The following is a 27,649-nucleotide window of genomic DNA, read 5'->3' as shown; positions in this document are numbered from 1 at the left end:
TACATGTAACATCTCAGTGCCACACTTTTCAACTTCTTTTTATTTTAACCACATCCAATTTTTTCCGCTCATTATGAATTTATTAAATTATATGATCATTCTTACATATACTGCATACAAATTTTTATTATTAATTATTTTTCTCAGAGTAAAAATTCAAATATTTATTTTTTAAGAATAATAACTGATAAAAAAATTTAAAATTAAAAAGATAATTAAATGGATAAGTTAGATTTTTCAATTATTTTTTAAGATTAATCATGTCTTATATATAGAGACTAGTGTTATATATTTACAAAAATAGTAAGGGGTTGATTAGTTTTCATTTTCATTTTCGATAAAAATAAAAATAAAGTATAAAAATATAATTAATTAAACATTTTAAAAATGTTTTTAACGAAAATATTTTTAAAAAGGAGTAGAAAACTAAAAATGATATTTTTTATTTTTAGTTTTTTCAGTTAAAAATGATGAAAATATTTTTAATAAAAAACACGATATTTTTAGTACAACCCATTGGATCATCTTTATGGCCATCACTTAATATATTACCAACAAACTTAGCCCAGTGTTTAGGATTTAGAGTTTTAAAACGATAAAAATATTTTTAATAAAAAACACGATATTTACAGTTGAGAATCTCTTAATTTATCGTGTTCATCTCTCATCACTCCTCTGATATCTTACCTACAAAGATTAAATACTCACTTTTACTTATTATGAAAATCACAAAGCCAGTCTCTCCAATTCTGTAGTTTTTTTCATCGAGTTTTTCCTTCTCTTCTATGTTCTATCTATTAAAAGGTAAAAGATCTATTTTAAATTTTATTTTGTTGTTATATTTTTTAAAATTAGATTTTAATATGGTGTCAAATTTAATTTTTATCTTTTCTTTCATCCTCGTGTTTATGTTGTTAATTGTCTTCTACTAATTACTATTAGCTCTCTTTTATTCAAAGATAAAAGAGATTCATAAAACTTTGTTTGACTTACTTAAAAATTTTTAGTATTTTTATAAATTAAATTGAAATATTAAATAGTATAAAATTTGAGTTCTATTTTTTTTGTTACATTCAGGTATTTTTTTATTTTAAACCCTTCTTTATTTTCAATGACTTATAAATTTTTTTGGTATTTTTCTAAAATTTTTATGCTGGTATATTTTTCATCCCATGAGAATATAATAATTTTTTTTGTTAGTATTGATCATACCATGACCCAAATGATAAGCCAGGCCCAAATTAAGCTAAAATGCCCAATCTAGAAGATTGGCCATTACCACCAATCCGACCTCCACAAAGAGGTCGGGATCAACGCCAACGCTTAACACATATCTAAGTGAATAACTACCTCCGTAAATCTCTCTCCCACTTCTAAAAGAGAGATTTCAACAACCATAAGATAAAGAGACGGTTATTCACCATCAGAAGTGGAACTACTTCAACGGTGGTTATTGGCTCATCTCCAATAAATACCCTGACACACTCAGGTACATCTAAGTTCCAATATTCTAAGCCTGCTTTACTCCTTGCTGACTTAAGCATCGGAGAGTGTCTTGCAGGTACCACGCCCCACCTATTCAAGCATACAAACAACTCGAAAGACGACTCACAAACGTGAACCGAAGCGGAGCCCACCTCTTTAAACATTTGGGCCACGTATTCAAGCCTAATCAATCCGGTTTCAAGTATCCCACGGAACATTGGCGCTATTGTCGGGGACCCGAGATCAATGCACAACGACATACGACCAACATGAAGACGGACACACCGCATCTGAGTCCGATCAAGAGCATTAGGACGTGGTCAATAATGACCAGGCAACAGTACCTCTATCAAAGACGAAGGAACCGCATGGTGAAAGCCTCTCGGGTGCTCAGGGATCAAAGAAAATTTCCTCTGAGATTCATCAACCCGGAGGGGAGGGTCAACCTCATACCACCAATCTCATAGGGTTACTACATGGCTACCAAGGTCAACTCGAGCAACTAGAATAAGAGCTGGAGCGACAACGTGAGGTGGAGAGGAGTCTCAGGAAAGAAATCGAGGACAAAAAGAGCTCGAAGAAAATCTCTCGAAACTAGAATCTAACTTCCGAAATAAGGATTCTCGCGCAAATCGGGAGGATACCCATTTGAGGGAAGAAGACCCGTTCACTGAGGATATCATGAGGGCTAAAGTTTCTAAGAACTTCAATAGTCCTGACATGAACCTATACAATGGGACAACTGATCCGAAACATTACTTCAGTAACTTCAAAAGTCGGATATATTTAGCTGACGCATTGGACGCTACTCGCTGCAAGGCTTTTTCGACAACTTTGACAAAGACGGCCATAAAAATAGAGATCTAATTGATTTCTTTATTACAGTAATAGATTGGTTTGTGAAACTGAGAAAGAGCCCTTTTCATCTTACATCGTTGAATTGATTCATCCATTGGTTAATGAATAAAATTTTTTAATTTGCAATTCCTCAGTAAGACAATCGATTCTATTATTCATGAAATCCATTGAGTAGTGAAAACATATGTTTTTTTTTTAAACCAGTCAATTGTTTTACTAAAACAATCAATTAATCCATGAATAAAATATGTTTTACGATAAAAAGTAAATTTTGTACAAATTAATCAATTGTATGTATTATTTCATTTGAGTGCTTGCTTTGTCAGCCATGATTACTTATTGGAAGCTCCTCTTCCTCTTTATAATTCACTTGTTTTTTGTTTGTACTTTGCGTGGTTGTGAAACTTTTGTTTCTTTCATATTTTGGAATTAATGTGCCTTTAAGATCCCCTATTATCCTATTGCCTTCTTGAGTCTTTAATGATAAGAAATAGCTATGCTACACTCTGTACAACTTTTAACTCGGTTAAGATTCTCTATTTAGATTTTATATAAACTTTAGTGATGATCTTACTATCTTTAGTTAAATTATAAAACAAAAAAACTGAAAAAAAAAACAAAATGTGGAAAGACAATTTCATGAAAATAAATTTTGAAAGAGTACAAGTTTATTTCAAAAATTTGAAGATGCAGCACAAATATCACAATGAGATTGGGCGAGGAGGAGCATATGGGAAGAGATTGAAAGTTTAAGGGGTATTTATTGGCAGAGAGATGCTAATAGCATGAGTGAGCAAGTAGAAGTCGATATTGATGATACTCTAAGAATTGCATTGTATAATGTAGGTCTTGATTCATGTATTGCATATGAACTAAGATACGCAAATCCTTGGGATTTTATACTCTTCCTACTAATTGAGTTAAGAAATAAAGAAAAAAAAAATCAATGGATTATATTATACTTCCGATCGATTTTTTTGACATTATTTATTTTTTATCAATCAATTTGTGTCAAATAAATAACCACAAACACAATTTTCTTAATTTTTACAGATGTAACGAATCAAGAAAAAAAAATTGTTAATTTACTTTGCCAAAATATTTAGAGAAGTCATGAATAATGGAAGATCTATTTCGTTATTATTTCTATTTGTTAATAATCATAAATGATGAATAATCTATACATGTCTAAGGATTAGAATAGATTAAATATTATTTAAGTAATTTATTTCTATTATTGGTATTTGATTAAATTAATTTTTGATAAATTTAAATTATTGCTTCAATTTATATATTACGACTATTCTTATTGAATATGTTATTTTTAATAAAAAATATTTTTCTGATTTTTAAGTTTATTTTTTTTCCTAGATATATGTATCACTTTTTTCTTTTGTATTATAGATTAGTAGCAATTACTAAGAGAAGTGTAATTCATTAATAGATTAGAGTGATTAAAAATTTAATTATATTGTGTAAACACAAGATTGATTAATTAAGATTAAGGTATGGTAAAAGGAAAAGAATCACAATATGTGATTTTACTTTTTTTTTTGCTAACATATGAAGATATGTGAAACAAAAAAAAAAAACTAAAACATCACTATTTTAAAAAAATTTGTTAATCGTGCGTATGAATAGAGATCGGGGAATATACATATGATATTAAAAATAAAAATTTATTGCATGATTATAGAATAAAAAATAATCATATATATATAAGGAAATAATCATAACAAAAAATAATTAATATATGTGATTTAAATATTTTTATGTATAATTAATATATATGTATGCATAAATAAAAAAATATTTAGAATTATTTAAAAAAATTAATATGTACATATACATAAATAAAGAAACTATTATAATTTATAAAGATTACACATACGATGACATTAATAATAAAGAATAAAAAAATTATTGAACGATTGTAGGCACAAAAAGAAATAATTATAATTAGAAAATAATTAATATATAAAAATTAAATATATTTACATACAATTAATATATATGTATACATTAAATAAAAAAATATTTAAAATTATTTAACAAAATAAATATATTATGAGAATAAGAAAACTATTAACTAACCAATTAATATATACATATATATAAGTAAAAAATTACTATGATTTATAAATATTATTACATATACGATGATATTAATGGAATAATAAAATTATTGAATAATTGTAGGCCCAAAAAAATATTCATAATTAGAAAATCAAAAAATAATTAACATAAATAACTTAATATATATATATATATATGTCTACTTAAATAAGAAAATATTTATAATTATTTAAAAAAATAAATATATCTTACAAATAAAAAATAATTTACCAAATGATCAACATATATGGGTAATATAAATAAAAAAACCATTTAATAAAAAAGAAATAGTACGTTATTAATTTTGGGAATAAAACGTAAATACTTATAATATAATGACTTATTTAATTATTAATATTTATAATTGTTATTTCAATCATAAATTTAGAAAAAAAAAAGTAGATTAACAAAAATATTAATAACTACATTAGAATTGATACACTTAATGTCAGATTAAGAAAAAATGAACGCATAATATGTTATTTTTTTTAATTAAATTATTACATTTCAAATTAATTCAATAAAATAATTTAAAATTATAATTTCAACCTTATCACATGTATAGTATGAATTATTGAACAATTCATTATCACGTGCATGTCACAGGTTATTAAACAATTGCTCGTATTCTTTTTCCTTCCAAAATAAAAATGCTATTTTTACCTATAATTATTATTTTTATTAATTTTTTATTTCTATTTCTCACATTTAATTTGTTAAAAATATCTTTTCAACCATTGTTATTGATTTACTTATTTTAGATATTATTCATTAAAATATATTAGGCAATATACGATAAAAATAATTAAAAAGTTATTGGTCAATTTCATTACAAAGCAATAAATTTTAATTAAATGCTAAAATAATTGCCAAATATTATTCATTTTCAATCATTTCATAAGTTTAATTTTAATTGATATGCTTTATTTTCTATTTATATTTCTATTCATTAGTTATTATACTTTTTATATTTATAATAAATATTGAATATAAAAGACTAAAAAATAATTTTAATTGTTATCTATTTTATTTATTTAGAGTAATAATTAAATTTGTTATAATTATAACAAATATCTACAATTAATAGTAATATATTTCTTCGAAAGAGCTAAATAAGAGAAGTTGACAAAATGGGAGAAGCAAATAATGAATAATAATCATGTAATTAATGTATATAATATATATACCAAACAAGTATGTGTATTAAATTAATCATAAAGATTAATAATAATACATAATGGCATAATTTTGATGTAATTGTGATAAATATCTCCATAAAAAATATTAGAGTATATTAACTACGATTTTATTAATAGTGTCACCTGTGTGGTAGATTATGTGATAAAAAAGTATATATAAAAAAAAGCAAGAATTAATAAGATTATGGAAAGTTCCATCCAAATTTGATAAAATTAAGATAGCTTACATAGAAATGATTCTAATTCTAATAGATGATAAGATTAGTTGATTATTTTCATAATTCTTTTAAGTGATGATAGGTTTATAAATATCTTTTGTTCGTACTTTAAGTTTATTTGATAAGTAAACCATTACACGAGTAAAAAATATGGCGATTTAATAGCTTTATAAGTGTCAATAGCTTTTATATTTAATTTGTTTTGCAGTGTGATAAAATTCATTGTTCAATCAAAATTTTTTTATCAAAGATGTTTGAGAATGAACTGATCGAGAAAAAGGTTCTATGTCTTTCCAAATTTTGTGATTGAAGAATCAAGTGGAATATATCTTTTCACTGCATACGCGTGCAGAATAACTTTTAAGAAGGAGTCACATATGCAAAATTTTAATATATCACAATGAGATTTTTTTGTAACAATTATTTTTTTATGCAACATTTTTTATTACTACTTATTATCTCTCTTATTTTTTGCTTTCATTGAGAAATAAAAAAATAAGGTGCAAATCAATTTGCAATCCAGTTACTCAATCATCTACGTAATCACCAAGCAACGGAATACATAATTATTCTCTAATTTAAAAATTTTAACAAAGGTATTGGTAAGCATATTAGTTTAACCTTTTATTTATTTAATTTATTTATTATATTTGTAATCATATTATCTCTATTTTTACAAATATATCTTTTTTAGAAAACACTCTTAATATTAACACATGATATATTAAATAAATATTTTAAAAATAACTATAGTTTACGATAAAAATAAAAAATAAACTAAATAGATATTACAAAAAATAATTCTATATGTTTTGTTGCACTGTGCTATGCACTTAACTAAGCTATCTGAGTGCTTTTTTATTTCGGGTCCCTTAGTAATTATTTACAGAAGAGTTTTTGAGTCTACTTCAACTATCAATTTAATAATTGCTACCTCTTACAACCAAATCCACAAACAACCCTAAAACTAAATAAGTGGCCAATTATACGTTGCATTATCAAGAGTAAAGAATAAAGATAGTCTATCTGTTGCAAGATCACTGACACTTGAAAGATAACTGTACAATGAATGTGGTATTTAGAAAAATTTTTGAGAACTTATAATGAAAAGGTAATTTCTAAATCTGTTAGTCAGATTTATTAAAATTTATTACTATCAATTAAAAAAACTAAAAAATTCTAGGTGCTAATTGATAATACATTTTTATTCCACATTTACATATTGAGGATATTAAAATTATCATAATGTTATTTCAGGTACATGTTTTGGAGACATCAAAAGAGAACGTTAAGTTATTTTTTAGTGATTTTAAATTATTTATTATTTATTAAAGAAATTTGTGCATTCAATTTCTACTAATTTATTGTTGTTTATTTTGAGTTAATTTTTATATGTTTTTACTTTACAATAAAATAATATATAAATATTTGTTGGTAAATTTAATTATTATTAGGTTATTTAATTTGACATTGAGTATATATGTTTGACTTATTAAAAAAAATAAATTAATAAAAATAATTAATAACTACATTAGAATTGATACACTTAATACCAAGTTAAAAAAATATTTTAAAAGCATAATATGCAACCGGTTCAAATCGGTCGATCGAACTGGTCTAACCATAAACCGCTGTCATACAAAGTTCGGACAGAAATTAAAAGTTTAAAACCACCAAATTTAAAAACCGACAATAGACCGTCAAATCGGTCGAAAACCGGTCGGTTGAACCGAATCGTGACCCGACCGGTTTTTGAAATGTGTTAAAAACGGCTGCATTTTTGCTTGCTGAAAGTGAACCCTAATAATACCCCTCTCCTCTCCGGTCTCCAGTCTCCAGTCTCCACTAACGGGCAAAAGCGGAACGCGAAGCAGTACTCACCTAGACGGCTGGACCTCGAGCTTTCGGCGCAACTTCCGTTCAGCCACCGCCGCCGTCGCAAATTCCGTGTAGCCAATGTCAGCCAGCTCTGTTTGCACAGCCACTTTCTGTCGCGCTTCCAGCTCTGTTTGATCTTCGAAAATCGGAACCACCGCCAGCGCCGCTTTCCGTCGCGCAGATACTTCCCGCCGGCGCCAGCTCTGTTTCTCACTTCCACCCCGTCAGCCACTGTCTTGCCTCTTGCCAGCCACGGTCCCCGCCAGCTCTGCTTCTTTCCAGGCTTCCAGCTTCTAACCCTAGGTATAAAATTTGTTCTGTGTGTTTTTTAATTTTGAATCTGCTGTTTAATTTTTGAACCTTCCAGGCTGCTGTTTTAGTGTTTTTTAATTTTTGAATCTGCTGTTTTTGAAGTTTTGTTGATAGATTTATTGATTTTAGGTTTTAGGGTGATTATTTGTTGCTGTTTTTTAATTTTTATGCTCTGTTCATTTGCTTCCATATATTTTCTTTGATAGTATTTTCCCGATTATAAATTCTGGTTTTGAGTCAAAATTTTGCATTTGTTTTGTCTGTAGTTTGATTTGAGATCAAATTAGATCTGATCCGATCCTATTAAGTTCAAAGTATTCGTGTGGATTTTTGGTGTAGAATTGTTGGTTACCTGTTTGAAGTGTGTATGTCTTGTGATTGGATCTGTTTTGAACTGGATTGTGATTTTATGCTGCATTAGGTGCTGCTAGTTCATCTTGGGTGTAGTTTTGGGATCATTTACTTGTTAATTATCGGACTTCCAGTTTGGTAAGGATCTTCTTGTACAAATTTGTTATCTTTCTTTAGGTTCCTTATAGGTTTATTTGTAACAAATTTATATAAATTTCGGATCATTTTGAATGTGTCTGTTGGCACAATTGTAAGTATACTGAAATTTTGGTTTCAATTTCAGTATCTCAAAGTCTTCTGGTTCTTTGAGTTTTTGTACTATTGTACACAAAACCAAACTCATGATAAATTAGTTGTTTCTTTGCAGGTGGCAGTTTGTATTAGTTCTATTGAAGAATTTGCTTGTTTTCTTGTTGAATAAGAAATAATTTTTTTTCTTTGTCTTTCTACATTTGTATGTCAGAATCTTGCCGCGAGAGAAGTACGAATGGTTCCTTGATCTTCAGCGAAATGGAACTGCGAAGAACTCTGGTTTCACTTTGCGATTCGACCTTATGGTCCTCTTCATAACTGGTCTTACCAATGTTAGGGATGTTATCCCTTTCCCAAGAAGTTATGGCATAGCCAACAACTAACTAAGTATAAATACAAGAGAAGTATGATACTCTGGGTATGTAGCATATCAGTTTGAATGTAAGTCCTACTGTACGACAACATTCATATTTTAAATGCTATAAGATTATATTAGAACATTCAACCAAGCACTATCTTAATTTCACTTGTTATTATTTAATTCTGAGTTTGTATTTTGATAAGATTATATGGTTTTGGTTAATGACATTTCATGTAGTATTTTAAATTGAGAAGATACTTTAAGATTTATATTAGACTATAATTATATTTTAGGATGTTTATTTGTAATTTGTTTATTATTTTATTCTAAAATGGTTTTTTGGTTGAACTACAGTCAAACCGGTTAGACCAATAAACTAGTGAACCAGTAACTAAAACGGTTCGATGATCGGTTCGGTTCTCAGAACCTTGATAATATGTTATTTTTTTTATTAATAAAATTATTATAATTTAAAATAATTTTAATAAAATAACTTAAAATTATGCATAGCACTGCTTATTACACTTGTTTAATTCTAAACTGTAGTTTTCTTTTTTTTTTTTGGGTGAGAAGGGACTTTAACTTGAACTCTTGAAGGCTCTTGAGGCAGGTGATCTGAAACTTCCTCCTTGGGAACCGTAACAGTAAGCACCCCGTTCTCCATGGAAGCTTTCACCTGCTCCAACTTAGCATTCTCCGGAAGCCTGAACCGTCTCAGGCTTCGCTCAATGCGGTGCCACGTGTCACCCTTATCCTCCTTCTCCTTGCTCCTCTCGCCGCTAATTTGAAGCACCCTGCGTCCCTGCCCTCCTCGATTTATTGTCGTGGATCACGGAACCCTCAACGTTGACCTTGTACCACCCATCCTCCACCACCGAACTTGTCGCTTGATAAGGGGTATTTTCTTTGAAAATCAACTGATTCCTCTTCCTCCAAACCTAATCATAATAGTATAATAAATTGTTGACTTCAAATCTTAGTTAATATTGATTAAAAAAAAAGTATTTGCTCTCTAATTTTTTCATGTATATATAATATATGCTTCGTCTTTTCATCTAAACAAATAACAAGCAATTAAGTTTTTACTTTTTTAGTATCAATTATTATTGCGTCATTTTATTTTTGAAACTTTTGTGCTCTTTCGTTTTGAGTTATCGTGGAGTTCTTTAATAATTGCTTGTGGACATGTGGGAAAATATGATTATTTATTTATCTTCTATGATAAGTTGCAACTGCTGGATTAAACATTCTCCCAAGTAACATCTAGGTAATTGCACAAGGCTAGTTCCAGAAATGAGATGTTTCTATATGAAAATTTCACAGAAAAGGTTCCAGGCTTCCCTAAATCATGATGAAGGATAAACATGAACTTTTTAGCACAATTGATCAATCTTTTACACGGTGATCACTAATTAGTTGTTTGTTATAGGAAGAACCCATGACACGATCAAAATGTGTAGGAACAAAGCTTTGAAGTTGTCGATTCTGCTCCGAAATTGTGTGTGGTGTTCTGCTGTCTTGCAAGTCAAGCAATGCCATGCCCAAACTATTCTCCAAGGATTGCTTCCGCATCTCACTCTTCAGACAGATCTCTTGCTAGCCTACTGTAGATTGCGTCTTCTCCGCCATGCTCGGAAGGTGTTCGGCACAATGCCCGTAAGAAACATGCATTCATGGAACATCATGATCGCCTCCTACATTCAGAATTCCTTGTATTCCAATGCTTTAGCTATTTCTCGGGAGTTCAAGAGTTGCAATCTTGTTCCAGATCATTATACGTTGCCTCAACTTTTTAAGGCTTGTGTAGGAGTAGGTGATGCTTGTTTTGGTAAGGTGTGTCATGGTTGGGTGATAAAGCTTGGCTATGAGGGGTATGTTGTTGTGGCTAGTTCTGTGCTCGAGTTTTATGTGAAATTTGGGTTGATAACCGAGGCATACTCGGTGTATTCCATGATGCTCTGTAGGGACTTTGTGGCTTGGAATTTGATGATTTCTGGCTTTTTAAGGGCTGGCTTGTATTTGCGTGTTATCAATTGTTTCAGAGAAATGCTGCTTACAAATGGGGGGAAGATGGATTCCATATCTGTTCCTAGCATTTTAATTGCTTGTGGGAGGGAAGGAGACTTAATGAAAGGGAAAGAAGTTCATGGGTATGTCTTTAAGAACTGCGAGTTTGATGTGGATACTCCCATTGGTAACACCTTAATTGATATGTATGGGAAGTGTGGATGCTTAAATGATTCAGAGAAGGTTTTCAAGACAATGCGCAGCGTGAACGTGGTTACGTGGACTACCATGATATCGTGTTATGGTATGCACGGAAATGGGGAGGAAGCGCTCTTGCTATTTCGAAAGATGGTTAATGGAGGAATTACACCAAATTCTGTCACACTTACAGCAGTGTTAGCCAGTTGTAGCCACTCTGGTCTGATAGACCAAGGAAAGAAAATTTTCAATTCAATTAGTTCCGGTTATGGATTGCAGCCAAGTGCCGAACACTATGCATGTATGGTGGATCTTTTCGGCCGCGCTGGGTATCTTGTTGAAGCACTTGAGTTGTTGAGGAGCATGAAATCGTTGGGAACGGGAAGTGTCTGGGGTGCGCTTCTTGCTGGTTGTGTAATGCACAAGAATGTTGAGATTGCAGAAATTGCAGCTCATCATCTTTTCCAATTAGAACCAAATAATGCTAGTAACTACATAGCCCTATGTGGCATCTATCAGTCTCATGGTATGCTTGATGGAATTGCCACTGTTAGAGAAAGAATGAGAGAACAAGGTTTGATTAAAACCCCTGGTTGTAGCTGGATCTGTATTGGAGGAAGGGCTCATAAATTCTATCAAGGTGATTTGTCTCATCCATTGTCTCATTTGATTGAAAGAATAACGCATCAAATTAGCAACACTCAGTTGTTGGATGATGATTTTGGTAGTGTTACTCATGATGATACCTGCATGATGGCTTTGTAGATCTTTAAAGCTAGTTTATTTACGAAGTTATAGCATGGAACATGTAATTTATACATCATGAATTTTTCAACACGTTTTGTGGAACATAATTATATTCGGCTTACTTTATAGCTAAGAAACATTTACTTTGAATGTAGTTGACATTTAGTTTTACAGTTTTCTTTTTCCTCTACCCTATATTTCTTTCATGACTTTATTATACACTCAACTTCTACCTTCATTCTTTAGCTTCTAATTGGTGTTCATAGTTTTGATGAAGATGAACAGAGTTAATTCCATCTTCAAAAGGCGCCATTGTATTTTTTATTCCATTTTTTCTACTAAAATGTTGGTATTCTAGCATATCTCCCTTCGAACAGTGATCTTATTTTGAAGCTTCTCATTATATGTTGTGTAATATCATCAAAAGTCATAATAAGAAAAATAGAGAGTAAAGAATTATCATTGTAAACATGCTAATACATCTTGATTTTCTTTTCTTTAATTTTGGATATACTTAAACCAACCCCCCCCCCCCCCCCCCCCCAAAAACCAAAAAAAAAAAAAAGAGAGAGAGAGACAAACAAAACCAAGAGAAAACAGTGAGGGGAAAAGTTATAAAGGGAAGTGACAATATCAGATCTTCACTATCAGCACTATCTTATATAATAAGTGAAGGGGAAAAAAAATACAAAAAGTAAAAACAATTCCCTTCTTCATTTTGTTATCTACAAAGTCAAGGAATCAAGCAATGGCTCTATATTATTGTTCTTTCTGATAATTACTTGAACAGTTGCACTTTGCCCTTGTATCTGTGAGTATCTACATTATCACAAAAAAAGTGAGTTAATATATTTTATTGAATGACTATACTTTGTTATTTCATTCTAAAATAAAAGGATAGTGCATATGTAAGCTTAAAGTTTTTCTTAGGATCTATGTTAAATTTCTTTGTACCTTGACTTGTTTTTGAAGGCCTTTGATATAATCAACTGCCAAATCCAACATATCTGCAGTACTTGTTTGCTGCCAAATTAAAGGGAAAGAAGCATGATATCATCAATCAAATTGCCTAATGAATTTTCAAATAAAATTAAATAAAGTAAAATAAAAAATCCATGTTCTAATAAGGTTACCTTGTCCGATTTTGGGAAAAGGTCTTGTAGTTTCTTGATTCTTGCACTTATTCTTGTTCTTCTTTCCTAAAAGTTTTAAATCGAATGACATATGAATTTGTCTAAAAAAATGTGATATTTAAACGCTTAAAAATTTGACGCTTGTGGACATCAAACTCAATCTCTAGTGGTAAAAGAAAATAAAAGTTTAGGGTGTATAGCAAGAATTATACTTAAATTTATAATGACATAATGAGTGTTGAAACGGACTGCGAGAATTTGAGTGTTATGAAAAAAAAAAATTTCTAAAACAAAATTGTAATTCAAGTATGTATGATTAAATTACCCTCTCTGCAATGCTTCTTGGGTGAGTGGCAAATCCTCTTTTGGCTCTAATCTTACATGGAGCAGATCCTTGAATTTGAAAAAGCTTTTCCATGCCACCAATCTTGGTAGAAGAACTAGGTAGACTTAAATGGTGGGTCAAACCAACCTTTTGATATCCAAAATCTACATCCTAATTTGTCATAGAAAAATAAATAAATCAATAAACAATCATCAAAGCATTATGTGACAATAATTAAATATTTATAATATTGTCACATATCAATTTTGAGGTCTAAATCACTATGTTTAAATAATGGAACTGATGAAATAAGTAAAATTTAACAAAATCTGAGCTATATACCTGAGCTTCCATAGCATTTGAAGTGGAAAACATGATTTCACCATTGTTAGCGCCTCTTTTGGAGGAATTGAATTCAGAAGCATCCCAAACGTCACCAGTGAATCTTGGCATATAACACTTAGTACTGCCATTATTATTATTATTATTATTACTATCATCACTCCTTATTATTAGGTTTCTATTTTCAACACAATTTGATTCCATGCCTTCATTTCCACTCTCAACAATTTGAGGCATGCGGCTTTTGGAGCAAGAAGATGATCTTGATGAGAAGTTCAAAGTGCATTGCAATCCACTACTACTTCTTGATGATGTTGTTGTACCTAAAATGGAAAAATACTAATTATTTATTTTGAACATTACAATGCCAAAAAAAAGAAAACATATTTACCAATAGAAAGAATATTCTTTTTCGTCTTTCTTTGTAATCTGAAATGAAATTTTATTACTTGAAATCAGACCATCTCTTCCTAAATAAGAAGGGGACAAAAGCCATATATTAAGAGAAAGAACATTATGATAAAATATATAATATTTAAAAAAAAAGTTATCGAAGTCATAAAAAAAAAGAAGAAAATTCATATAATTAGAAGATTCTCATTTTGATTCAAATTTTAGCACTTTGAAAAGCAAATTCTTCTGCTTTTTTTTTTGGGGGGATTCATTTCTAAGATTCCCTCTCCACCCCTCTCCTTTTTCTCCAAAAGCCAAAATTTCGAATAAAAATTAATTTTAGCTTGGATCAGAGAAATTTATTAATTTAATATAATTTCTTGATAAGAATTATTATTATTATTAAGTCAACTCTCTTCGCAAGAAGAATGTGATCTATCTTTGTATTCCAGACATGCAACTCCCAATTGCTTTCAAATTATACTGCTCAAAAAAGGAATCAGATTTTATTTCAATCTTTGGTCAGCTTTTTCTGTATTAAATATTAATTCAACAGTGTTACAAATGTAATAAACACATGATACCGCTTCAACTAATAATTTAATATCACACAATTTTGATTCAAACTTAGGCCACAACACATTAACAATAACAAAACCTTAGAGGAGAATGAGAAATCATAGTTGTTCATACTCTCACCTCACGCTAAGGCCCAGGTCCAAACGACAGGCCTAACCCACAGGGTTGAGCCTCACAGTACACCGAACTTCCCCTAAGAAGTCAGTGCTCCCTACGACTTGTTCTAAGGAATCGAAAGCGATAATAACTGCCTCTAAAATCTCTTAACCCGCTTCCAGGAGCCACATCGCAACCTCCCTAAGATAAAGGGACGGTTATTGGTTCACCACTATAAATACACTGACACCCCTCAGGTATTTCTAAGTCCCAATACTCTCTAGATCTACTCATACTCTTGCTGACTTAGGCATCGGAATGTCTTTGCAGATACCACCCCCCATCCACTCACGCTCACAAGTCAGACGGAGGCCCCGAAGATGTGAACCCACTCGAAGGCTTCCCTCCTTAGACGATTGGACCAACCTAACGAGTCTAGCCTATTAATCTCCGGTTAGTAAAAATTTCTTTTTTTTTTCTCTATCCATTTGTCCAAAAAATAAAGTATTTCTTTATAATTTAAAAATTTATAATCGATTTTTTAATTATCTAAGTAATTGACCTAATTTATCTTTGTTACTGGTCTAAGCAATTCCTTATCTATCATCATATCACTGTTTATAAGGACTGTTTAAACCAATTATTTAGATGATTGGAGATCGACTAAAAATTTTAAAAAATGTAACAAAATATTTTATTTTTGGCAAATGGTCAACGACCAAAAAAAAAGTACGCTAATAAAAGTGAAATTATATTAAACAAGACAGAGAAAAGCATATAATATAATACTTACCATTATTATCAATTGAATAATTGGAGAAAAAACCAGCTGGAGAACTCTTTTGCCTAATGAGATTGGAACCCATTTTATTTTGTGTGCCATTATCATTATTATTCTCTGAATCCATTGAGTTCGTTGCACCAAAAAATGTTCCATCAAAACCATTATTACATGATGATGCCATTGCCAACCCTTGATGAATTTGATGGTAGTGCTGGTTGTTTTGGTAAATAACATGATTCTGAGACCCAAAAGAGTAATTATAATTGTTGTTGCCTTCTTCTCTCTTCAAATGCTCTGAAGAATTGTTAACATGTTTGCTTTTGTTGTTGGATGAGATCAACTTTTCCAATTCAGTTCTCAAGGCTTCTTCGTGGCCGCCACCGCCGCCGCCGTGATGGATGTTATCCATAAGGCTTGTGAGCATTGAGCTTGGAGCAGAACGGTACCTTAATAATCCAGAATTAATGTTGTTTGAATCCATTTCTTGGGAGTATTTTAAAGCATGACTATACACAACACTCATCTTTATATCTCTTCTTCACAATTACCTGAAAAAAAATAGCCAAAAAAAGTAATTAAACAAAATAACTTTCTTTTTGCTTGTTCGTACAATAAAATTTAGGTTTTTTTTTTTTTAATTAAAGATAGAGAGATTTAAATTCGCGACCTCTTATATGAATATAGAAAAATTATGTCATTTTAGATTTAACTCAATCGCACAATAAAATTTAGGTTAAAAATGTCCAAACATTAGATATAAATTAATCTCAAAAAAAAAAATTTTTATAGTTAAAAATCTTACAAAATTTCAAATAAAAAGTATAGAGACTCAAATACAAAACTATAAAGTCATAATTGACACAAGACAAGATACACTAGAAACTAAAAAGATTAAAAACAAACAAATTGTGTTCAAATTTGTTGCAAGGGAAATGCAAATTCTGGCTTTAAACAACAAAATTCAAAGAACATAAAAACCTGCTAAAAAAACGTTGTTAAGACATTATCATCATCATGAAAAACATGGTTTCAATTATTTCTGTGTAGCCTTTGTTTGGTACCATAAAAGCTCAAAAGGAACATAGAACTTGAGAGAAGAGACAATAAAGGAGCTTACATGTGTTCATTCAAATTTTGTTATATTCATTTGAGTTTGGAAACTGAAGCATATAGAAAAGAGAGAGCTTTGAAGAACAAATTAAAGTTGAGAATTTGGTGTTGCCATTGGAACATTGCATATTACATGTTTATATAATGTAGTGTGTTGTTCAATATAATAGCCCTTTATAACTTGTCAATATTACCAAAATACCCTTGCTTGCTGACATATGGTGGTCCATCATATAACTTTTTAATCTTCAGATTATCTTTATTTCCCGTTGACCAACCAAAACCAATGAAATGCCCAAACTTCTAAATCCGGCTTAAGGGATCTAAATCTGGCTTAAGGGATCTTAATATGTTTGCTTATCATAATCATAACTAATATAAAATACATTTAGCTATGCTATTTTTTATGACTTATGCTATACAAATAATTAAATTAGCCTGGAATAAATAATTAGAAGAATGGAAAGTACAATAATTAATTTGATAAGATATGCTTGGCATAGAGGTTTTTTTTTCTACTAGATATTTTTATCATTTTATTAATTATTTAAATAATTTATTGAAGTTCATTTTTTTGTATATAAATGGTATTAAAGTTCATTCTTTATTTTAACTATACCTCGCGGTATATGGGATTAAATAATTAATAAGGATTTAATGATGATGTGGGAAATAAAAAAGGCCAAAGTTATGGTTGGTGCTCTTTGGATTTCTGGAAGGGGCAATTTATCTTTTAGCTTTATTAGGTTCTTCCATTATATCCTACTAAATGTTTTCATTGTTTACTTTAATAAAAATAATTATCACCATTTTTCTAAGCAATTATTAATTAATTATTAACATGAAAAAAAGGCACTTTTTGATAACGATTGTTGTCCTTAAACTTTAGCAATGACTTTTACTTGTTAAGAAGTGGTAATTGGTTGAAAACATGTTTTTTTTGTTAGGAAAAGGTTTTCAGACCTAGGGAAATGGGGAGAGAGAGTACTAACAACCATAGTGGTTAGAATTTTAATATTATGATTTTTAAATAAGTCAATTGATTTTATAAAATTTATATTAAATTTAATAATTTTACAATTTAAATCTTGTTAAAATTTTATGTTTTACGTATTTAATTTACTTTTTCGATTTTACTTAAAATTTCGATTTTCTCTACTAACAACTAACCTCTAGTGATCTAAAACAACTGGGCAAACCCCAGTGATTGGTTGGAAAACACATAATTAATATGGACCATTTTATATTTAGGGTATGCTAGGGTGGACCGGTGGAATGAGAAGAAAAAAAAGGAATAAAATGAATAAAGTTTTTCATAACTGAAATAATTCAGCAGTAATTTTACGATTCAAGATTTCTTATATTCTTTTGTTAGTTTTTATATTTTTACTAAATTTTTAATTAAATTTTTACAATTTAAAAATTTATAATTTAGTTATATATAATATAAAAATTTTAATTTAATTTGTATTGGCTGCTATTTTTTTTAAAAATAATATAATCCTAAAATATCCTATAGTTTATGCTAAATCAAACATAAAAATGAATCAAAGAATATTTTATTTAAAAAAACAATTAATTAAAATTTTTTTATTTAATGCAAAGGCTCAATTATAAAACTTTTAAAATATAATAACTGAATTGAATAATCAATCTCAAACTTTTGATATATATATTTTTAAAAATTGCTTAATTAGAATATAGAGATGATTTTTTTTTTAAATTTTGTGTTTATCCCAACTGGACACTATTACATGAGCAGAAGAAAACTTACATGATTATATATATATTATATGACATAGAAATAAATAAATAACCATATGACATTTATAGACAATAAAAAAATCTTAGATCTACGTCCAGGAAAAATTAAATATTTTTTATGTTAAACTAAAATAAAAAATTAAGCTCAATATTTGATTCTTTACAATCTTTAATATATAAAAATAGAGTTAAATTTTAATCTCTTTTGTTTTTAATATGTCATAAAATTAAAAGTGTTACAATATTATGAGATATTCTTTTTCTTCTCTGAATAAATCTAAAACCTTTACTGATCTGTAAATGTTCAATGAACAAAATATTATTTCCGATATATTTTTTTCAGATATAAACAGTAATTGCACCACCAATAAAAGAAAAAAGAAAACACTACAAAAAAGAACAAAATACACCACAGGATTATTGAAATTAAAAGAATAAGGAAAAAACCATGACCAAACTAGAAATGGATTATTGAAAGTTGGACTAGAGAGAAATAAAAATGATAGTTGTAGAAAAAAAAATTAGTCACTAATGTATTTGTATATAAAAATATATATTGTTCAATTATTTTTAATATGTATTTATATTTTAACATATATTTTATACTAGTAGCTAATTTTGATAGCTGATTTTAGTATATATTTAACATGGTTGAGAAAAATATATAATTTCAAAATAATGACAAATATGTGTTAGAAATTTTGAAATTTTAGACTTTAGGCGAAATTTAATTTATAGAGAGTAAGGGTATGATTTATTTAGAAATTCATAATTTTTTTTTTTCTATCTGAAAGTTAAAAGAGTCATGTAGAACTTCGAAAACTTCTACTTCCCTCCCTTCGAGTATGTGCTTCAATGAAAAACTGTGATATGAATAAACTATTTCGCACCATGGCGTGGCAAGTTATAATCCATTTGTGACGATTTTGAATACTATTAAAATGGGAGCCTAATAAGAGTTTTTAATTAGAGTTTAAAAGTAGGTAGATATCTTAAATTAGAATTTGTTATATATCCTATTTTGATTATCTCTATATAATGATTCGATTTATGTAAATTAAATTAACTTAATTTGATTTATACTAAAGATTTATTATTGATACAGCATATATATAATAAATTAAATTAAGTTAATTTGATTTATATATAAATAGTATAAATTGAGTTAATTTAATTCGATATATATAAAAATATTTAAGACAGAAATATAACCAATTCTAATAATTTAAAATATTTGTGTAATTTTAAATTCTATTTATTTTATGTAGGTGAATCACCCTTAAAAAATGATAGATAGGCTTCATGCTTAGAATAAAATGAAAAGAAAAATACAAAAAGTAATTATTTTATTCAAAAGATTATAAGTAATATGACTAAATTATTATTTTGGTAAAAAAAAAATCATTTTTCTATATAAACTGTATTTAAAAGAAAAAATGATATGTTAGCTCTAAAAATTCTTTTATTTGAAAAAATGTTTTACTTTTTTATAAATAATAAACAAACTATGCATTTATTTTTTCGTTTAGAAGATTTGAATAATTATTTAAAAAATGTATAAAAAAAACTAAGGAAAAAATAATCTCTATGCATAGACACCAGTATAGTCACTAACACTACCATCTAGACTGCTGACTCAGTAAGACAAAAAAAGACTAATTTTTTAATTATATTTCTAATTTTTGAATAAGGTTCTAAATTTGAATAATATAAGTATTCAAATTCAAAGAAATACAAATGTGAATGGAAAAGGACCTGTTCATGCAAGCCATCATTGTTCACCTTGGAGTATAGTAGCCCAGAAAAGACTAATAAGAGGGAGAAAAGAAAAAATATTTGAAGTCTTACAAATTTGCTGACTGAGATTGAGTAGCTTCTTTCACTTTCCTATCTTTATTATGTTACAGTCAAAATATTTTGCCTTCACACTGTAGCAAGTAGATTTATTTATATATCTTTTTAATTAAGAATGTTTTTTCCAATTTAAATAAGGCAAGTCCATCATCATGTGTGGAAAGTTTTATTTTGCTGACCATGAAAATGAAAACAAGGCAAGACCATCAGATTTCCAAAATCGTTTCAAAGAAGTGATAAGAAGAGAAATAATTAAGTAGTACGTATATCTTAAGGGCACGTTATATATATATATATATATGTTCGAATGTACGTATTATATGAGATTAATTAAATATTTATATATTTTATAATAAAATAATAAAAATAATAAAGGGTTATATTAGATAACTACTGATTTTTTTGAATAGCATGAACAATTACCGATAAAATAAAAACACATTACACGTCTAAATTACTCACCTAAATTTTAATATTAGAATAACCATCCACACACCTAATAAAATGAACATCCAAAATATCTATTGTTTACATTATTTAGTATTTTCATTGTTTACCTATACTTTTTCTAATAAAATATACAATTTTCGACGTAAGATTTTAATGGTTTGGTTATTTTATAAGCTAAGTATTAAATAAATTTCTTAATCATAAAATAGAATAAAGTTCTTAACATCTGCTAAATCGAAAAATATATTTTAAAAAATAATTTAAACCTTTAGTATATCTAATTTTCAGATAAAATATTTAAATATTATAAATAATGGGAAAAAAACTAGTATAGAGAAAGTTTTAATTTATTTTGATAGTGGATCAACTTTAACTTGAACCCATTAATTTATTCGTCCGAATATCATTAAGATATATATTACATTACCGAATGTTAATGCGTCTTTTAAAATGTAAGAAGTACAGTGTTTTTGAATTTTAGAGCCTAATAATATTAAATCAAACCCTAAATTCTAAATCTTGTTATAAATCTTAAATCTTAAATTTTAAATTTAAAGAACTGAGTTAACATATCATGGAAAAAAAAATGTGCTAGCCTCCAACACCAGTATCACAGAAAGTTTGTTCTTTTCTAAAATTAAAATAAATAAGTAAATAAAAGAAAAGTCTTACACACGGAAGAAGGTCTTTGCCTCTTTGGTATTACCATCCCATATTGGAAAGTCCACATACAAAGCTATATATAACTAAACATAAAAAAAATGATTAATTATATGTTTATTAATTAGTAGATGATCGATTATTGTACATGTTTATCTCGTGAATTATTTAACTTTTTACGCAAATTAAATTGAAGGTCAACTCTTGTTGTTGAATGGATCATAGTTTCCCTCTAAGAGTTGCAAAGTTAAAGTTGAAAATAAAAGTCTACTCGCAAAAAATATTCATTATTACTATCGCTGCAAGCAATGCAGTGCCACAATAATTCATGCAAATTTCATGGAGCTACTTGCATTGAGTATGTGATAATTAATTTATACTAAACTATAGGAGTACGGACAGTGATAATAAGTCAATAGCAATTTACTTATTTATGTCTCCAGGTACAAAAATACTGTAATATGTGGTTGGATCTAGGGTAGCAAATAGGTTGAACTTGAAAATTGAATTTGTCCCAAAAAAAAAAAATTATTTATCAAAATTGTATCGCTTAACTTGTGAGTTTTGGTGGAGTAAAATAAGTTAGTAGATGTCTATTAATTTATTTTTTAATAAAAGTATACTTTTAAATTAATTTTTTTTAACTTGTAAATTTTATTAAGTATTTTTATAATTAATTAGTTAATAAGTTATGAATTTTATTTTTTAATTCAGTTGATAATAATATTATTTTTTAAATTTTTTTAATTAAAAAAATTATGGTGGATTAACTCAGCCAAAAAAATAAGTGAGAGAGAAATTCTCATTGTCTTTCTTGACAAGACAAACCAAAATTTATTAGCGGGATAAATTAGTCTATCTATCATCTTTAATTAGATCAAATTAATATTAGTTTGATGTGATTTTTCTCCTTCAATTAAAAAAAACCATTAAAATATAAATTTGTTTACCTTAGGTTTTGAAATTCACTAGCATAACAAAATCTTGGTATTAAACCACAAACTAATTAATGATGATAGATTGAATATACAAGTTAGAGCATTACATTAAAAATAATATTATTATACATTCAAACTTTTTTTTAACTAAATTTAATCAAGTTTGTTTAACATAAAAAAAATTAATTATATTTAACATTATTCTAAGTCCTATTATTTAATTTGATTGGATTTAGTTCATAAAAAAATTTAAATATATAATATTACTCAATAAAATAAATAAGAGAAAATTCTGCTGTTCTCTCCTACGAGATGCTAAAATGACATTCCTCTTCCTTCTATTTTATAAATATACATTATCCTCCCTTCTAACTTTTAAAAAACCTCATCTTTAATCAATTTTAAATTTTTTGTATTAACTAATGTTAACTTTATCTATCTTTTAAGAAAAAATAAATTATTTTTTAAAAAATACCCACTAGCAAAAATTTTATTTTTTATCATTAAATTTTGCTTACTAAAATACCCTTTAATAAATTATTCTTTTATTGATTAAATTGTATTTTTAAAAAAATTTAATAATTATACTATTTTTTCTAAAATACCCTTCAATAATTTTTTAATTATAAATTATAATTTTACCAAAATTTTCATTAACAATTTTTTATATTTTACTATTAATTTTTTTGATATCTATATATATTATTTTAACATTAAATAAAAAATTTTAGTAAGATTATTTTTCAATATCAATATATATTAATTGTTATACATATTAACAGTGGTAAATTATTTTTTATTTAATGTTAAAATAATATATATATTGATATCGAAAAATTAATAGTAAAATATAAAAATAATTGCTAACAAAAATTTTGGTAAAATAACAATTTAATAATTAAAAAATTATTGAAGGGTAGGTATCTTAGAAAAAATAATTTAATTATTAATTTTTTTAAAAGTATTTTGATAAAAATATAATTTAATCAATAAAAAAATAATTTATTAAAGGATATTCGGTAAGCAAAATTTAATGATAAAAAATAAAATTTTTGTTAATGGATATTTTTAAAAAATATTTTATTTTTTCTTAAAAAATTGGATAAAGTTAATATTAGTTAACACAATTTAAAATAGATTAAAAAGGTGATTTTTTAAAAATTAGAAGGAAGGAGAATATATATTTATAAAATAAAAAAGAATAGAGTATCATTTTAACATCTCACATGAAAGGAGAATAAAATTTTCTTAATAAACAATAATATTCATATTTATCTCCTTTCACTTATTTAAAGACATGACTGTACTAACTCTCTTATCTCTAAAATATAATTCTTAATGCTGAAAGATTAAATTACAATATTTCTACAATATAATAGAGAGGAGAGTGGATTTTTTTTTTCTTTTTGTCCTAAATAAAATGTGCAACCTACTAACTTGTTGAGAAGGTTAACCACATTTATCTTTTACTCTATAGGGGGCAGCCATAACACTTTTCTCGTTAAGATAAGGTTAGGTATGCTGATGAAAAGTGGAGCTTCTATTATTGGATCCATCTTGAAAGCTATCGGTTATATTACATAATCATATATTTTTATTCCCATATATTTTTATTTAGAGAAAGTATAGGGAGTCAATGGCCTAAATATAAAATATGTACAATAAAAATTTGGGGAGTATTAGAGATATGATCAGTAGTGTTATATTGTCCTGTCAGATTATGCTTTTGGGATGGGTGGGTTCATGGCATGGTATTAGGATTCTAGATCTAAAAGGTCAAGAATTTGATCCTTGGTGAACTTCAAAATCAATTTAAGCTTTTGGGATGAGTGATTTTATGACATGAAATGTTTATTATCCCTAGTATTCGGATGGTTATTCTGGATCTAGGAAGCACCGATACGACACGCGATACGGACACGACACGACACGGATACGCCGACACGTTCTTTTTATAAAAAATTGGATACGACACGTTTAGGATACGTTGTGAATTAAAATTTAAATAATATATTAAATTAATAAAATATCATATTGTAAATATAAGAGAAAATATAGTTGCATAAAAAAGTCTAAAAATTATGCAATTATTAAAAAAAATAAAAAATTTTAATCTACTTTTGCCATCTTGCTAACAAAAAATGTATCAATTTTTTCTCCTCTAAGTCCATCATCCGCAAATACCTATGTTTGGTTCATCTAAAGATAAATATGAAACCTCACTCAGACTTGGACTGTTGTCATCAACTCTGCTTCTATTAATTATTTTATTTTTAAATTTAAATTTTGATTTGTTTTGATTTTAAAATATTTTAAAATAAAAAAAATCGGTTAATTGGGCCATAAAACCACAAAATCGGTCCGGATTCGTGACAGCTTCACCAAAATTCTGTACCGCAAGAAGACACACCACCGATACGCTCGTTTGAAGTATCCGTCGAGTGTCGGTGTCGGATTTGTGTCCGACACGGATACGGCGGCACCATAGGAGAATCCGTGCTTCATAGTTCTGGATACTATGGGTGATGTTCATTTTATTCATAGACCAAAGATTTAGCCCATTATACATATCGTACGTTTAAGCCATTGGCTCCCTAACACTACCCTTTTATTTAAATTCAAAATAGTCCACGAATGAATCATATATTTATCAGTTATCTTGGTCATTTTTGTGAATTAGATAAAAACACATGACATGAATTATTTTTTAACTATATTATTATCTAACTGAAAATACAACTTTATTTATTATTATATCTTATAAAAAATTAAATAAGTCTAATTTATCCCAAAAATTAATTCAAAAAATAATAGTTGTCTCACATTTATAAAGCGATTAGACAAAGATTTGGAGAATAAATTTATTGTGGTGTGAGGGTGACTTTGGCTCAATAACAATTTAAAAAATATTTATATAAAAAATTAAGTGCATCTAATTTATCCTAAAAAATAGCTCAAGAAATAAGAATTGTCTCACGCAGATTAGACAAAGACTTAAAAGGTGGGGTGAATTTGTTGTGACATGAAAATGTTTCGGATCAGTAACAATTTTTTAAAAATGCTATAGTACCATATAAAAAATTAAATACGCTTACCTTATCTCAAAAACTAGCTCAAAAAATAGAGATTGTTTTACATTTATAAAGATCATTAGACTTTTTATTTTAGACAATATAAAATTTAATATATCTTTTAAAAGCTAATTCAAAACATTTAATTTTTCTCCTAAAATCTTTTAAAGTCTATTTTGATTATTAATCGGTACTCCAACTTGCATGGGAAGGAAACATTAAAGAAACGAGGTAACAATCATTCTTTACACCATAGCATTTGCATTTTGTGAGAAATCATTTTTGTTCTTAACAGTTAGACCCTTTCCATCGCCACAAAAAGTGGTTCTCTTTGTTTTATTAAATAACATTTCTCGTTTCATAAGTTATCACTGTTTTCACAATTTTTAATACAAATTAAAGAATTTAAGTAAACTCTCAAATTTAATTGCCTTAGTTATTATTTAAAGAATTTGATTATTAATTAGCTCCATTTTTATTTTCAGAGAGGACATGTTCCCAGTGAATGCAGGCCTAGCAAGATTTGGATCTTTTATTATGTACGGCATAAACTCTCCATTATTGATGGCGATGCCATTCTCAATTTCAATTTTAAAATGTGGGCATATGTTATTTTGATTTGATCTGATATGATTTAATTTGAAAAACATCATCATCATCATCATGTTAATGGGTTTGCTATGGCCATTGATTAAGACATTTCAGAACCTTTATTTTTCTTAAGTATTTCTCAACTCAGCGGATCAAAAACTAATTTATTGCAGATCTAAATTCTATTTAAGAATTTGTCATTAGTCAATAGATTACTGCATACATAACCAAATTGAGTTGGAATAGTGGTTAGCTCATTAGTCCGTGTCGAGGGTTCGAATTCTGTCTTGTGCATGCAGTAATCCATTGGTCAGCGACAAACCCTTAAATGGAGCCAGTATCGCAGCGAATTAGTTCTTGACCTACCGCTGTTAGGCTGGGTCATATTGTAGGAAACCAAAAACAAAAAAAAAATTACTGCATACATAAGGCAAAATTCAAATTTTCAACACTTGCTTAGATAGACTAGTAAACTAATTACACGATTAACCTAAATTTCAGTGATATGACGTTACGAAGCATCTTATTTTGGATGCAGGATGTTCCATTAGTGGAATTAGGAATAAGAATTGGGAAGTGATAGGTAAAGTGGAACAATTGCACTTAGGGAGAAAAAACAAAAAAGAAGATGCTTTAATTTCCACTCAAGTTAAGAAACAATTTTTGTTTAATGTTTATTAGTTATCACCAAGTTTTAAAGCGTAATAAGAGACTTATTATTACATAGTTAACATTGCAAGTGGGCTAATGGCATATCTTAGATATACTATATTATTACTTATTATTCTTTTATTTTTCCTACCAAACAAAACATTAAGTAATCTTTATTATTGGTGTATAACTGTCTCCCAATACTGAAACTTAAACCAGTCCAAAGAAAATCAGAAAAGTTTGGAACTTTTTGGTATTATGTTAGAAAGAACTACGTTAGCACCTCTATAATTGGTTGTTTTCAGCTACTTGGGTAAATATATTATGTTTAATTTTCTTTGTTTTGTTCTTAGCAGAACTCATCTACTTCTAGATATGTAATTTCTTTTCTGAATCTGTTTTCTTGGTAGGATTTGCTTTGTGGCTAGCCAATAGACACAATAGTAAGTAGTTTCCTTCCATTTTATGTGTCCCCCAACAAGCTTTTTAGTTTTGGCACCACATACTATATTTTTACTTTTGAAAAATATCTAGCTATCTTGCTAACATTTTTTATTAATATTAGCAAATATTTGGAGTTAATACTTTATTTTTATATTATTAAAATTTAAAGTTTAAAATTTAGGAGATAAAATTTAATATTTTATTAGTCATGTAATATTAGTCTATATTTTTTATCTTCACAAATTATGAAAATAAAAGTATAATAAAAATGAACACAAAAACATAAATTCAAACCATAGATGAACACAAGTGTTTGCCTACTCCCTTGTGATACAAGATACAAAGATATTGGCCATAAAAACATATTTGAAAAAGAAAATAGGGATAAATAATTTAAAATTAGAGTAATATTTTACATTAAACAAGATAGTATAAATGGTAGGTGTTCATACCCTGGCCCAATGCTAAGGGCCCAGGTCCAAC

The 27,649-nt window shown here is 28.0% G+C and overlaps 2 protein-coding genes across 6 annotated transcripts; one reads left to right on the top strand and one right to left on the bottom strand.

Moving 5' to 3' along the window:
• The first annotated feature begins 7,686 nt into the window (after nt 1–7,686).
• Nucleotides 7,687–12,158, top strand: LOC130943635 (putative pentatricopeptide repeat-containing protein At3g23330). Of its 5 annotated transcripts, XM_057871601.1 has the most exons (5): nt 7,687–8,056; nt 8,487–8,554; nt 8,880–9,109; nt 9,603–9,926; nt 10,459–12,158. In XM_057871601.1, the coding sequence occupies exon 5, from the start codon at nt 10,482–10,484 to the stop codon at nt 11,997–11,999; it is 1,518 nt and encodes a 505-aa protein (XP_057727584.1). In that variant the 5' UTR covers nt 7,687–8,056; nt 8,487–8,554; nt 8,880–9,109; nt 9,603–9,926; nt 10,459–10,481; the 3' UTR covers nt 12,000–12,158. The 5 variants fall into 5 exon arrangements, with proteins under 5 accessions (XP_057727584.1, XP_057727585.1, XP_057727587.1 ...); XM_057871602.1 differs by lacking the exon at nt 8,487–8,554 and having other exon boundaries at nt 8,880–9,086; XM_057871604.1 differs by lacking the exon at nt 8,487–8,554 and having other exon boundaries at nt 10,490–12,158.
• Nucleotides 12,159–12,581: 423 nt separating this feature from the next.
• Nucleotides 12,582–16,879, bottom strand: LOC130943634 (transcription factor bHLH130-like). Its single transcript, XM_057871599.1, has 7 exons — nt 16,751–16,879; nt 15,643–16,181; nt 13,782–14,104; nt 13,440–13,610; nt 13,115–13,180; nt 12,936–13,004; nt 12,582–12,800 (listed from the first exon to the last, which is right to left on the bottom strand). The coding sequence occupies exons 2-7, from the start codon at nt 16,154–16,156 to the stop codon at nt 12,741–12,743; spliced, it is 1,203 nt and encodes a 400-aa protein (XP_057727582.1). The 5' UTR covers nt 16,157–16,181; nt 16,751–16,879; the 3' UTR covers nt 12,582–12,740.
• Nucleotides 16,880–27,649: the final 10,770 nt, after the last annotated feature.

This window comes from Arachis stenosperma, chromosome 8, assembly GCF_014773155.1.
Source record: "Arachis stenosperma cultivar V10309 chromosome 8, arast.V10309.gnm1.PFL2, whole genome shotgun sequence".
NCBI classification, from domain to species: domain Eukaryota; kingdom Viridiplantae; phylum Streptophyta; class Magnoliopsida; order Fabales; family Fabaceae; genus Arachis; species Arachis stenosperma.
The sequence above is the reverse complement of the archived record's forward strand: the minus strand, read 5'-3'. Positions and strand labels throughout refer to the sequence as shown.

Excerpts from the sequence above, each read along its gene's own strand:
- LOC130943634 (XM_057871599.1), bottom strand. The coding sequence starts at position 16,156 with ATGAGTGTTGTGTATAGTCATGCTTTAAAATACTCCCAAGAAATGGAT. Across the intron at positions 13,611-13,781 it reads CAAATGCTATGGAAGCTCAG|GATGTAGATTTTGGATATCA; the intron begins GTATATAGCTCA and ends ATGACAAATTAG. Across the intron at positions 13,005-13,114 it reads TTTTCCCAAAATCGGACAAG|CAAACAAGTACTGCAGATAT; the intron begins GTAACCTTATTA and ends TTAATTTGGCAG.
- LOC130943635 (XM_057871602.1), top strand. The coding sequence starts at position 10,482 with ATGTGTAGGAACAAAGCTTTGAAGTTGTCGATTCTGCTCCGAAATTGT.